This window comes from Macaca mulatta, chromosome 2 (genome assembly GCF_049350105.2).
Source record: "Macaca mulatta isolate MMU2019108-1 chromosome 2, T2T-MMU8v2.0, whole genome shotgun sequence".
Classification (NCBI taxonomy): domain Eukaryota; kingdom Metazoa; phylum Chordata; class Mammalia; order Primates; family Cercopithecidae; genus Macaca; species Macaca mulatta.
In genome coordinates, this window is record NC_133407.1 from 97,839,993 (window position 1) to 97,854,564 (window position 14,572).

At 41.2% G+C, this 14,572-nt stretch overlaps 1 protein-coding gene across 18 annotated transcripts in view; it reads right to left on the reverse strand.

The window, feature by feature from the left end:
* Positions 1–14,572, reverse strand: part of IGF2BP2 (insulin like growth factor 2 mRNA binding protein 2) — a 190,571-nt gene that overhangs the window by 43,088 nt on the left and 132,911 nt on the right. For 13 of the 18 annotated variants that reach the window (XR_013413747.1, XM_001095005.4, XM_077991990.1 and 10 more), the window contains 4 exons: positions 10,746–10,794; positions 9,073–9,124; positions 4,589–4,652; positions 1,628–1,900 (listed from right to left, as the gene is read on the reverse strand). Coding sequence is in view for 17 of the 18 variants with exons in the window: in XM_001095005.4 (XP_001095005.1) it covers positions 1,628–1,900; positions 4,589–4,652; positions 9,073–9,124; positions 10,746–10,794 (438 nt within the window). In the remaining variant the exon portion in view is untranslated. Of the gene's footprint in view, positions 1–1,627; positions 1,901–4,588; positions 4,671–9,072; positions 9,125–10,745; positions 10,795–14,572 lie in introns of all 18 variants that reach the window. The other 5 variants (XM_077991992.1, XM_077991989.1, XM_077991993.1 and 2 more) reach the window with 3 other exon arrangements.

The following is a 14,572-nucleotide window of genomic DNA, read 5'->3' on the forward strand; positions in this document are numbered from 1 at the left end:
TATCAGACTTCTTTGGGTAGCTGTGGTCCTACCTGTTTTTGTTAACTTTCAAAATTACATACTTGATTATATCCTTTTTACTCTGGCTGTGAGAAAGCCTAGAGCCAAGTCTCTGGTTGACTTCTAAAAAATGGGCACACTTTGAGAGCTAACCCCACTTCTATTTAAACTTGTTACATTTTTTTTCTCAAGCCACCTTAAACGATTTTTGGAACAAAAAGACATAAATAAAAGTCACTTTCACAGTGAACTTGGAGGGAAAGCCAGGGCTGATTTAAAAATAAAAGGAATACCAAACAGTGACCTCCCTCTCTATTTCTTCACTTCTCTCCTAAGATGCAGCACTGCAGACTCATCTATATCAGTGTCTATTATTTGGGGATATATAAGACATTTTGAAGAAAATAGCATTTCTCTTTCAGGTTACAAGACACTCACTGAATGACCCGAATAAAGTGCACTAGCCCATGTAAATAATTACTATGTGTCAGTAATTGGGTGCTTTGCAATTTAAGTACTTTCATATTAATTATTTCACTCAATCTGCCTGATTATGCTAATTGTCATAATAATCCTGGCAAAACAGACAGGAACCCTCTATTTATTTATTTATTTATTTATTTATTTAGAGATGGCGTTTCACTCTGTTGCCCAGGCTGGAGAGCAGTGAGCAGCCATCTTGACTCACTGCAACCTCCACCTCCTGGGTTCAAGCGATTCTCCTGCCTCCGCCTCCCAAGTAGATGGGATTACAGGCATGAGCCACCGCACCTGGCTAATTTTTGTATTTTTAGTAGAGATGGGGTTTCACCATGTTAGCCAAGCTGGTCTCGAACTGCTGACCTCAGATGATCCCCCTGCCTTAGCCTCCCAAAGTGCTGGGATTACAGGGGTGAGCCTCTGTAATACAGAGGGTGCCTGGCCTGAACCCTCTTTTTATAGAAGAAGCAAATGATGCTCAGAGAGGTTAACATCTTTTCCAAGATCATAAAACCATTTAAAGTGCTACAACTTGAACGTGAGTCTTTGTTTTCAAGTCCTAAGCTTGCTTTATTACATCATGCTACAGTCTTAGGAGGATATAAAAATCAACAACTCCACAAGACATTTGATTCACTCCAACTCTTATAACCAGTTTAGTCTCCTTGAACAGAGAGGAAACTAAACAGAAGGCCAATGTGCTTTATTTCTTGCTTGACGTGGCAGTGACTCACCCACTTCTTTGTGAGACTACCTATGTGGTCACAAAGAATGGCCACCCTCAGGGATCTGACTCAGGGGAAGAGGAAGAGCTATGATGAGTGGGTTCTAGGATCCCGCAGAGCTCTACACCTCTGCTTTTGTAGAAATCGATGCATCCATAAGCATTAGTTCGCTTACAGGAACAGTCCTGGCTGTGAGGTTATCAGTACCCTCTTTATGAACCTTTAGCCTCTCAGCATGAAAGCTTATCACAGCCCCCAGCTTGATGTTAGTCTGTTAGTAGTCCTGTTGAAAGAAGCCACTGTTTCTGACAGCACAGCCCCCCACTGCTGATGTAAGCAGTTGTGACCTAAGAGTGGCTGAGACCCACCAGCACGCAGGGGACCCCTCAGAAGGAAGCAAAGGAAGCCCCAGAGGCACGTACCGGGACTGGGTCTGCTTAGTGATGTTCTTTATGGTCAAGCCCTCCTTTCCGATGATGGCACCAACAAACTGGGTGGGGACCAGGATCCGCAGCGGGAAATCAATCTGTCTGGCCTGAGAAGTGCCCCCAGGGGCGTGGCCTTGCTCCCGGGAAGAGTGGTCCCCACGCTGGGCTCGCTGAGGGGGCGAAGGGGAGCTCACCTCTTCATCCGGGATGTAGGAAATCTTGAAGGAGTAGTTCTCAAACTGATGCCCGCTAAGCTTCTCCATGGCTCTGAAATGCAGCAGGAAGGGGAGCTTCATCAGAAACCAACATCAAGAAAGACCCTCCTGCAAGACTGGTTCATTCACTCCCCATTTAATAGGTACCTATATAGGTGCCATGCCAGGCACTGAACATACACTGGTGAGCAAGACAGACACCATCTCCGCTTCCTCAGGGCTTGCGGTTAACAGTTAAACAAGTAATCACAATGGATCAGCCTGGTCAGGCTTCATATCCAACATTGCAGCCTGGTTTCTCCACCACTCCAAGGCCATTTCCCCCTTATCAAAAACTTTTATAAATATCAGCATAAAATTATGACTCATTTCTTCTCATTTTAATTATCATACATATTATTGAAAATTCAGAAATATGTAGGTGCAAATAAAATCCTAATCCACTATCTTTACTGTCTTAAATATAAACATATTATTTATAAAAATGGGTTAATACTGTACATACTATTTTCTAATCTTTTAAAAAAATTAATATTCTAAGCACTTTTTAATATCACTAAATACCTTTCAGTATAATTTTCTCACACATGACTCAACTGCAGTATCAGTATAATTTTTAATGACTGTTTAACATTCTATTGATTTACCATAGTTTTTGCAACTGATCCTTTATAGTTAGATATCTGTTGTGTCCAACCTTTTACAGTTACATACAGTGTCACCATCGACATTTTTGCAACTACAACTTTGCACAGAGGACAAATTCCTAGCAGAATTGTTAAGTATTGCCCAGGGGTCCCCTGGAATGGTTTCAACATTTATGATCCCATAGCAGTTTAGGAGAGAGCATTTGTGTCCTCGAATCTTCAAATGCACAGAGTGCTATTATTTATATTCTTAAAATGACATATGAAGTAGAATATCCTTTTTAGTATATTTTTAGTAGAATTAACCCAATTTTACTAGGTTAATGTTTAGGACTTGTAAATTTATTATGAAAAAGCACCTTTTGAATTTAATAAAAGCAATAAAGTAATATCATGTACAGAGGTCCACCCAAGCAGCAGCTAGATAAGGGCTGTGGACTTCAGCTGTTGGTATATCTCCACTTACAAATGTGTACAAGGTAAAGTTAACACTAAATGAACTATTACCTTTTTTTTTTTTTGAGACAGAGTTTCACCCTTGTTGACCAGGCTGGAGTGCAATGGCGCAATCTCGGCTCACTGCAACCTCCGCCTCCCAAGTGCAAGCAATTCTCCTGCCTCAGCCTCCCGAGTGGCTGGGATTACAGGCATGCGCCACCACACCCGGCAAATTTTGTATTTTTAGTAGAGACGGGGTTTCTCCATGTTGGTCAGGCTGGTCTTGAACTCCCGACCTCAGGTGATCCGCCCATCTCAGCCTCCCAAAAGGCTGAGATCACAGACATGAGGCACTATGCCTGGCCTGAATTATTACCTTTTTCAATGCAAAATTAACATTTTGAAAACTAGCAGTATGAAAATGGATTAAATATCTTTGTATGTTGAAAAAGAACACTATAATCCTGGGATGTATAGCGAAGGTTACGCCACATCCATAAAGCAAGACCAAATGTGACCATAATTCTAGTTATAATAACCTGACAGGCACTTTAAGGACCTCCTACAAAAAAGGAACTTGTTTTTGTTGTTCTTTTAGAGATAGTGGTCTTACTATTTTGCCCACGCTGGTCTCAAACTCCTGGTTTCAAGTAATCCTCACCCTCCCAAGCAGCTGGGATTATAAGCATGTGCCACCACATCTGGCTGCTGCTGCTGAGAGGCAGCGTCTCGCTCTGTTGCCCAGGCTGGACGGTAGTGGTGCAATCACAGCTTACTGCATCCTTACCATCCTGGGCTCAAGTGAGCCTCCTGCCTCAGCCTCCCAAGTAGCTGGGACTATAGGTGTAAGCCACCATTCCCAGCTAATTTTTAAAATTGTTTTTGCAGAGACCAGGTCTCCCTATGTTGTCCAGGTTGGTCTCAAACTCTTGGGCTCAAGCAATCCTCCGGCCTTGCCCAAAATGCTGCGATTACAGGCATGAGCCACCAAGCCTGGCGTCATCGTATTTTAAGAGACTTGATCTCATGTCCATTAATAGCTAAGCTCAAAATTAACCATCCCTGAAGTAATGAATGGGCACTGGAAAGAGGATGGGGATTGGAGAAAAGAACTCAAACCAGGTGCTACTGATTAACCACTCTCAAGACAATTCTCTCAGCTGCTGCTGTCACTGAGGTGGATTCCCTCTTAATGTTATACACACAAGATTAATGTTTTGGTATAGGCTTGTGTTGGTTCCTCATGGTGCATGGAGGAAACTCTAGGTAAAAGTGGTCCCAAGTGTTTGGCAAAGCAGAGTCTAGGGGACACAGTGTCACAGATATGGTGCCCTCTATTCCTGATCATGTCAAGACACAGCTCCCATCTTGGTTTTGATGCCAAGGCTCAACATTTTTCAAGTCTCTACGCAGTCCACAAATATCCTGGTGCGAATGTCCTTGAGCTCCACTGACATGTCAAAGATGGCAGGAACACCCTGGAGCCCTACCAACATGTCAAAGGTGGCTCAGATGGCCATGGATACATCAAAGGTAGCAGATATCCAGCTCACAGATCTGCATCTTTTTAGAAAACATTTAAAAACACAGAACTCAATGGAATTCAAAGATGAAAATAAATAAATTTAAACAGAAATAAGCCCAAATCTGCTTACATTTTTGCTTCTTCCCTTGTTGCATACGTGACGTTGACAACGGCAGTTTCTGTGTCTGTGTTGACTAGGGAAAAAGCAAAAACTACACTGTCATAGGAAAAAGCACTGTCACCCTCTGGCTTAATGTAAACAGACAAACTTTAGAGAAAAACACATAAAAACCCTCATCACACTGGCTCCATAGTTATCTGAATGTCTGTGTTTATTCACCTGAGTTCATAGTAATTTGTAATCAATTGTACATAACACATTCGTGATTAATCGTATAAACAACTCAGAACCATATTTTCCACATATTGTAGAAACACTTTTATACGAATATTTTGTATCAGTACATTTTCTTTGTATCTTTTATTTCTAATGTCTATATAAAATTGCAGTGAGTCAAATGTACTGCCTAACCACTCCCCAATTGTTGGCAAGTAGGCTGTTCCCACTATTTGCTATTCTAAATAGTGTTGCTAAAAATCACCTTTGTTGCAAACATTACTGGATTGTGTGTTCTTCTGAATTACTTCTTTAGGCTAAAATCACAGAAGAAAAGTAATGCAGTAAAAGAACACGATGATTTTTTTTTTTTTTGAGACAGAGTCCTGCTCTGTCACCCAGGCTGGAGTGTAGTGGCACGAACGAGGCTCATTGCAAGCGCCAAGCTCCGCCTCCCGGGTTCACGCCAGTCTCCTGTCTCAGCCTCCCAAGTAACTGGGACTACAGGTGCCTGCCACAATGCCCGACTAATTTTTGTATTTTTAGTAGCGACGGGGTTTCGTCATGTTAGCCAGGATGGTCTCGATCTCCTGACCTCGTGATCTGCCTGCCTTGGCCTCCCAAAGTGCTGGGATTACAGGCGTGAGCCACTGCGCCCAGCCGCCACGATGCTTTTTAATGCGTATTTTCAGACTGGTCTCCTAGAAGTTTGTATCAATTTATTGCATCACTATCAAAGTATGAGTTTTAATTATAATTTGCATTAACTCTTAAATAATTGGATATACATATAAAACAATAGGAAAATGTTTTAATTTAAATTATTCATTCATTGACAAGGTTGAACCATCACTATTTTTGTTTCCCTTTGACTGAACTTTTTGACTGTGTGAATTAAATCTAATCAATGAAACCGACAATTCTTTTTTTTTTTTTTTCTTGGACTTCGTTCTTTTTTTTTTTTTTTCACTTTTGTTTTGTTTATTTATTTATTATTATTATTATACTTTAAGTTCTAGGGTACATGTGCATAACGTGCAGGTTTGTTACATATGTATACTTGTGCCATGTTGGTGTGCTGCACCCATCAACTCGTCAGCACCCATCAACTCGTCATTTACATCAGGTATAACTCCCAATGCAATCCCTCCCCCCCCCCGCCCATGATAGGCCCCGGTGTGTGATGTTCCCCTTCCCGAGTCCAAGTGATCTCATTTAAAACCGACAATTCTAATTTCCTTGGCTAAAAGGGAAAAGTATAAACTCTATGATTGGCCAATAAGGGATTACTCTTGTGAACTGTCTTATCATAGATCATAATTTCTTGCTTCTTCTTCTATAGTTAGAAATTAAAAATAAATTCAAATGCCAGAGAAAACTTTCTCAATCCAAGCCAGTAAACTTAAACACCAAAAATATGTGTTTCCCAAAACAAACATAGGTGACTAGATCAATTCTTCCCTTTAAGACATTTAAGCTGTTGGGAGTTTGGAGTTAACAACAACATAAAGTTAATAAGAATTCAAGAAAATTATGATAAAGCTGCTGTCCAAAGTAATAAACTGTATAATCTACGATTCTTTACCCTGGACCCATGCTTGAGCTTCAAGAATTCGATAAACCCCTCCAAAATGATTCAAACTTGTGGAAATGTGAATTTTTCTGGTTATTTTATAAGATTTGCAAAGGGACCTGAGACTCCAAAAAACTTAAGGACTACTGTTAAAAATACTGTTTGTTAAATAACTTTAAAGTAGTTGCAGCCTTTATGGGTTGCAGGGAGCTGTATGTAATGCTCAGAAAGAGCTGCCACTGAGAATGACATGAATAAACCCGAGCCCAGCCCTGGCCTTTACCTGGAGTGTCCATAGCACACTTTAATTAACACTTAACCCAGAAAAGTCCTCACAGTGCAAAACAGGGGAGATGCAGCCCATAACTGTCCTCTCTCAGTGCTGACACAGAGAATGCTACAAAGGTTTCATATTTGCTGCTTTCTAGTGCTACAGATGAGACTGTAGACTCCCAGAAAGGGCTGGGTTTGAACCTCCTGAATAAAGCTATCCATTAGAATTCTCAGATTCTGTGGTCACTTCTTAGTCATATTCTCTGTTCTTCAAAGATGTTAGTCTTCAGGAAATCAGGCAGTTCTTTCATTCTGTGACGAGCTAAGCTCCATTCAAATAATTTATTTCACTGGACATGAAAGTTCTATAAAGTTGCCTAAAACTCTACTGAAAATATTTTCCTGCTGAATCAGGAATCACTCATGTAACAGGACAAAACAATAGCCCAACAGTTCTATCCTGTTGTTGTTAGGCAGCTGGAAACTGGGGGTTCTCTAGGGCACAGCTGCCCTGGGAGCTGTAAACTGCCCCAGGGACCTGGAATATATTTTTCTTGTGTAGCATTGTCCTAAGTTTATAATATAATATTAATTAGTAACTTTTACAGGTTCATATCTGCAAGGCCATATTGCCTACAACATCCAATCACTACAATGTCTTCTTTTCTGCCGGGCATGGTGGCTCACGCCTGTGATCCCAGCACTCTGGGAGGCCGAGGTGGGTGGCTCAGTTGAAGCCAGGAGCTTGACGCCAGCCTGGCCAACATGGTGAAACCCCGCCTCCACTAAAAATACAAAAATTAGCCAGTCATGGTGGCACTCACCTATAATCCCAGCTACTAGGGAGGCTGAGGCACGAGAATCGCTTGAACCCGGGAGGCGGAGGTTGCAGGGAGTGGAGATCGTGCTCCTGTGCTCCAGCCTGGGCAACAGAGTGAGACTCCGTCTCAAAAAAAAAGAGAGTCTTCTTTCCATGTTGAAGGAAATAAGAACTAAGAAATAGAATCCTTGTAATCATGTCTTCTTTCTGAGCTCTTTCCCTTCACCTTTGGGCATGGGCAGGCAGCAGCATGGAACTGAATAATATCTGAATAATTACTGCTTTTAAACTATTAAACTGGCAGAATAGATCACATACAAGAAAATGGGTTATTTGCCATTTTTCCTAAGTGAACTTGAACAATCCCTTAAGCTTATGTATGACTCTGCTGTCTACAAACGCCTTACACAGGTTCTCTTTGGGTGCCACAACTATTCGGTGATACAGGAAGGGTAGAAACTTTTCTCTCAATTTTACACTTGTGCATACTGAGTCAGTGAGGTTAAGTGACTTTTTCAAGGGTTCGCAGTCAGTAAATGACTGAATTTACACATTCTGTTTTCTAGGTCAAGTCAAAAATAATCTTGATCACGTATTATTGCCTGTCACGTCAGGAGTTTGGAATCTACTTCTCTGGGACTCTTAAAGAGCTACATAAGATAACAACTTTAGGTACCATTGTTTTTCTTTTAAAAATCATAGTATTTCATGCTTTAGAAGATAAAAAAGAAGCTGGCAGGAAGAAAAGTATCTTCTGAGCATTTTCAGCACCGTTCCTGAGACAGGTGTTCTCAAACTTGAGTGTACACAAAAATCACTTCGGGGTTTGTTTTTTTTTTGAGACGGAGTCTCACTCTGTCGCCCAGGCTGGAGTGCAGTGGTGTAATCTTGGCTCACTGCAACCTCCACCTCCTGGGCTCAAGCGATTCTCGTGCCTCAGCCTTCCAAGTAGCTGGGATTGCAGGCATGCACCACCATACCTGGTTAATTTTATATTTTTAATATAGATGGGGTTTTGCCATGTTGGCCAGGCTGGTCTCGAACTCTTGGCCTCATGTGATCTGCCTGCCTGGGTGTCCCAAAGTGCTGGGATTATAGGCATAGGCCACCACGCCTGGCCTCGGGTGCTTTTTTAAATATAGATTCAAGAGCTCTTCCCTGCAAGACTCTTACTTAGTAGGTCTACAGTAAGCCCTAGGAATCTGCATTTCACAAACACTTCAAGGGATTATTGGTACAGGAGTCCTATTTGTTGGGTAACACTCAGTCCAAGACATTAGGGATCTGTTTCTCTTATCCAGGAAAAGGAAAGTAGCAACCGTGTAAGTCCAATTACTCCTAAGTGAATTAAGCTTACCCTAGCCTGACAGCACTTGAGCACACTGCACAGTATATGAGAAACAGCTTGTAAATAATATTCCTCGAAAAGGCAAACTATATAGACATAGACAGAGACAGGTATCTCTAACACATAGATGTAAATACATATACTCTAGGAAGTTTATTTCAAAGAAATATGAACTTAATATTTCTCCCTGGAGTTGACCTAATCTATAAGAAATAACAGGTAATATCTCACTCCAAAACCAGGCTAACTTCCTCAGTTATTACCTTGTTCCACATTCTCCACTGTCCCATATTGAGCCAAAAGTCCATCCAACACCTAAAAGAGAAAGCTTCCATGTCAGAATGGGAAGGCAAGATCATACGTACAAAAAACACTACAGTAATATCCCCCCGCAAATGAATTAAAGAAAAATAAAAAGATGGTTATAGGAATAATCTAATTAAATTGATATTTCAGGTCTTCCATAAAAACAGAACTGAACAAACATATGGGACCTTCATTCGCTTATTGGCTCCCAAATAATCTGTTCACTAAGGTTACACAGCAGAATTTCAATCTTAGTAACTGTTAACAATCACATTCATCATGATGGTTGGAACACACTACTCTTATAATGAGAAGCAGAATAAAGTACAAGGCTCACTCCACTTTCTTGAAATATTTAACAACTCTTTTACAAGGATCTCTTCATTTTACAAGGTAATAGGATGTGTACGTTTGAAATTTTCCATAATAATCAGGTTTTTTGTTTTGTTTTGTTTGAGATGGAGTCTCCCCTCTGTCACCCACACTGGAATGCAGTGGCGCCATCTCGGCTCACAGTAACCTCCACCTCCTGGGTTCCAGTGCAGCAATTTTCCTGCCTCAGTCTCCTGAGTAGCTGGGACTACAGGTGCCCGTCACCATGCCCAGCTAATTTTTGTATTTTTAGTAGAAACGTGGTTTCACCATGTTGGCCATGCTAGTCTCACACTCCTGACCTCAGTGATCCTCCTGCCTTGGCCCCCCGAAATGCTGGGATTTAGAGGCATGAGCCACCATGCCCAGCCAATAATCTTGTTTTTTTTTTTTTTTTAAAGTAATAAAAACATTAGATAAAACATTGTTTCCCTTAAGGCACTGTGATTTTCTTTGGGTTGGGGAATAAAATATGGGGCAGTTTGTTTTTAAATAATGCAATAAGGCCACTCCTCATATTCTTATTTTAAGGTAGAAATCTTATAAGCTTTACAACTCTGAAAATATATCTTAACTATTACAGCAACTAATTCAAAACAAACAAAAAATTCTGCTAAAACCAACAAAGACTTTTCTACTTTTGTTGCCTTTTCATCAACTTTTTTTTTTTTCAAATTATAATCTGGAAAGATAAAAATCTTTTTAAAAATCATGAGATACAAGGCAGGTGGATTGCTTAAGCCTAAGAGTTCGAGGCCAGCCTGGACAACATAGCAAAACCTCATCTCTACAAAGAATACAAAAATTAGCCAGGCGTGCTGGCATGCATCCATAGTCCCAGCTACTCGGGAGATTGGGGTGGGAAGATCCTGGAGCCGGCTGCAGTGAGCCATGATTGGGCCACTGCACTCCAGCCTGGGTGACAAAGTGAGACACTGTTTCAAACAAACAAACCAACAAACCATGAGATACAAATCACGAACCAGGTATATATTTTGTTTCTTGGCTTATTTGCTGGTGCTTGGTAGCATGGTACTTGAAAAGACAGAGCCTGAGGGATCAAAGTACACATTCTATGAAAGAAACAAATACGACCCCAAACTCATTACAGATCACATACATGAGGGTACTGAAAAGAATGAGGCAGGACGCAGAAGCTTTGTGGGAAACTCTGAGGCCCTCTAATTCCTAAATGTAAAATGGAACTAAAGAAGGGAGAAATGTCTCATCAACCCATTAAAACTTGACACTGGCTTACCTCCCACTGCAGGTGAGGAGGGATGTTTCGAATCTGAATTTTCCTGCTCCTGTAAAGACAAAACCACAGACTGTAACACTTTCTCCAGGACACAAACTGTAGCAAACAATAAAAACCGGCTTAAATCTGTCATTTGAGTTGCTTTCTCACTGTGTTCACCATGGCATCAACAAAAAATTCCTAGTGTGAATCAAGAGCACAGTTGTTTGGTTGTTGTATTTTTCGAGACAGAGTCTCGCTTTGTCGCCAAGGTGGGGTACAGGTGGTGTGGTCTTGGCTCACTGCAACCTCTGCCTCCCGGGTTCAAGTGATTCTCCTGCCTCAGCCTCCCAAATAGCTGGGATTACAGGTGCCCACCACCACATCTAATTTGTGTGTGTGTGTGTGTGTGTGTGTGTGTGTGTGTTTTTCCCAGACGGACTCTCGCTCTGTTCTCCAGGCTGGAGTGCAGTGGCATGATCTTGGCTCACTGCAACCTCTGCCTCCCGGGTTCAAGTGATTCTCCTGCCTCAGCCTCCTGAATAGCTGGGATTACAGGTGCCCGCCACCACACCTGATTTTTGTGGGCTTTTGTTTTGTTTTTTTTTTAGATGGGGTCTCACTCTGTCATCGAGGCTGGAGTGCAGTGGCGCGATCTCGGCTCACTGCAACCTCTGTCTCCCAGGCTTAAGCGATTCTCCTGCCTCAGTCTCCCAAGTAGCTGGGATTACAGGCATGCACCACCACGCTCAGCTAATTTTGTATTTTTAGTAGAGACGGGGTTTCACCATGTTGGCCAGGCTGGTCTCGAACTCCTGACTTCAAGTGATCTGCCTGCCTTAGCCTCTGAAAGTGCTGGGATTATAGGCATGAGCCACCGCGCTGGCCTCATGAGCATGTTTTAAGGTTTTCAATTACTTTGGGGGGTGGTGGGGGGGAAGAAATCCCAAGAAGCTTTAAAAAAAAATCAGTAATTTAAATACAGACTCATCTTTTCAATTTCCTACCAAAGCAGTTAGAATGTAAGTCATCATACAGATTCTATTTATAGAATTATCCCCTTCTTCCTCAAAATACATTGGCCTGCAACTGACCCTACCCCAAAGTGTACCTAGGCTCAAACAGGACAGGTGAGGTCATATATAGTGGGCTTCAACAAGATCAGGTTTAGCTGCCCCCTTATCTAACAATGCAAAATGTCATTTAAAAATATTTTTATGGCCGGGCGCGGTGGCTCAAGCCTGTAATCCTAGCACTTTGGGAGGCCGAGACGGGCGGATCACGAGGTCAGGAGATCGAGACCATCCTGGCTAACACGGTGAAACCCCATCTCCATTAAAAATACAAAAAAAAAAAACTAGCCGGGCGAGGTGGTGGGCGCCTGTAGTCCCAGCTACTCGGGAGGCTGAGGTAGGAGAATGGAGTCAACCCGGGAGGCGGAGCTTGCAGTGAGCTGAGATCCGCCACTGTACTCCAGCCTGGGTGGCAGAGTGAGACTCTGTCTCAAAAAAAAAAAAAAAAAAAATTATATATATATATATATATATATTTCTGAATAGGTAATACAGTCCTAATTCAAAAGTTAAAACACTATAAAAAGTTATACTGTGAAAAGTCTCACCACCCCCTTCTTTCACCAGAAATACTTTTTACACGTTATTTGCGTATCTTTCAGATTCTTTATGCAAATAATAGCAAATGTGAATATATATTCATATTTTCACCGTTTTCTTACAGAAATATCTGCATATTCTACACATTCTCTGCATCTTGCTTTTTTCACCTAATAGTCCTATTCTTAAGATCTTTCTCAAGGTGGAGGTAGAGAGCTTCCTCATTCTATTTCATAACTACGTAGGTATCCTGGAGTATATTTAATCCATCCCCTACTAATGGACATTTGGGCCTTTTCATTCAGAGGCTCTCCCGAAGACATCCCGCTGGTCTGAAAGCTTTGAATGACTTAGATTGTTTCTTGTTTTCACTTAAGCATTAAAATCAGACAGAAAAAGAACAGTATAAATTATGTAAGTTTTTTCCCCCTTTGAGAAAATGCTGGATCCTGGAAATAAAGCATTTAAATTTTAGAGAGGTTGTTTTAATAGAGGAGCTTGACACTGAAATCCTATAAATACCATTTTGGGGGGGTTGCCAGAAAAGGGATGTGGTGTACCACCTTGTGGGGTCAGAGATACTAAACAGTGGCTATACACAGTCACGTGTTTCTCCAGGGCTTTAATCTGGGCAATAGCCCCAGAGAGAAATGTTGTTGTTGTTGTTGTTTTTGAGACGGAGTCTCGCTCTATCACCCAGGCTGGAGTGCAGCGGCGCAATCTCAGCTCACCGCAAGCTCCGCCTCCCGGGTTGACGCCATTCTCCTCCCTCAGCCTCCCGAGTAGCTGGGACTACAGGCGCCCGCCACCTCGCCCGGCTAGTTTTTTTTTTTTTTTTTTTTTTTTGTATTTTTAGTGGAGACGGGGTTTCACCGTGTTAGCCAGGATGGTCTCGATCTCCTGACCTCGTGATCCGCCTGTCTCGGCCTCCCAAAGTGCTGGGATTACAGGCTTGAGCCACCGCGCCCAGCCTCAGACAGAAATGTTACGATTCAAGCAGAGAGAGAAAAGGAGAGACACACAGAGAGAGGTACAGAGATGGAATAAATAAATGGGGAAATAATGAATTAAATGAGGGGCTCGTTTTCTCAGCTCCTTTTTATGGAATGTCATGGGGGCAACCCCCCTGCTCTAGCTCCCATACACTACTTCAGTCTTGTCTATTTTTTAAAATGTGAATGTATTCATGCTTTACTAGGGCTGCTTTAATGACTAGACAGAATCACTAATTGCACATCAGGATGGAAAAAGAATCAAGAACTAATTTCTACCTCTATGCTGTGAAGGCTAATTCCCAACATGGCCTTTGGCAATAGTTCAGAATAAAACAGCCAGCACCATCCCATACAGTGGCTACACAGAAATTCTCTATGGAAGATGTCACCAAGTCTAACAGTGTATAGAAAAGGCATCAGAATTTTCAAGAAAATAAAATATTTCTAAAGAAAAATATTTTTGTTATTTCCAAATAAAAACATTGACTCCAACTGCTAACCAACAATTTACTGGTAGATATTCTATTGGAAGAAACTCATGAATGAGCACAAAGAGATGTGAACAAAGACAGCTACTGTAACCTTATTTGTAACAAAGATTGCATACAATCTAAATATTCACTGAGAAATGAATACATACATCATAATACAGCCTAATATAGAATATCATGCAGCTCTTAAAAATGAAGTTGACAAGCATGCACTGTCTTAGAAAAGTATCCAAGGCATGCTGTTACAAGAAAAGAGGTAATTACAGATTAAGTTGATGCTGCTTTCAAAAAGCACAAAACCAAACTACCTGTTATTCAATGTGTATGTGTGTAAATGCACAGAAAAGGGTTGCAACAAGCAGATTTAGTTGGTAAAAGGATACTGTTATTTTAGCTACTAATTTTTTTATTTATATTTTTTAAAATTGTTAAATTTTTAACAGAGTTGGAGTCTTGATACGTTGTCTGCTGGTCTTGAACTCCTGGGCTCCAGTGATCCTCTCACTTTGGCCTCCCAAAGTGCTAAGATTAAAGGCATGAGCCACCATGCCTACCCCTTATTTATTTTTTTTAATTGAGAATATATTCACATCTTATCCTACAGGCTTTAAAACACGAACAATGAAAACATCTATTAGGGTTGCCTTAATATACAAGATTTATTTTTTTTAAAGTATCCTGGAATCTGCTAAGTAAAAAAAAAAAAAAAAAAGAAAAAAAACAAGCCTCATTTTCTCCATAATTACACT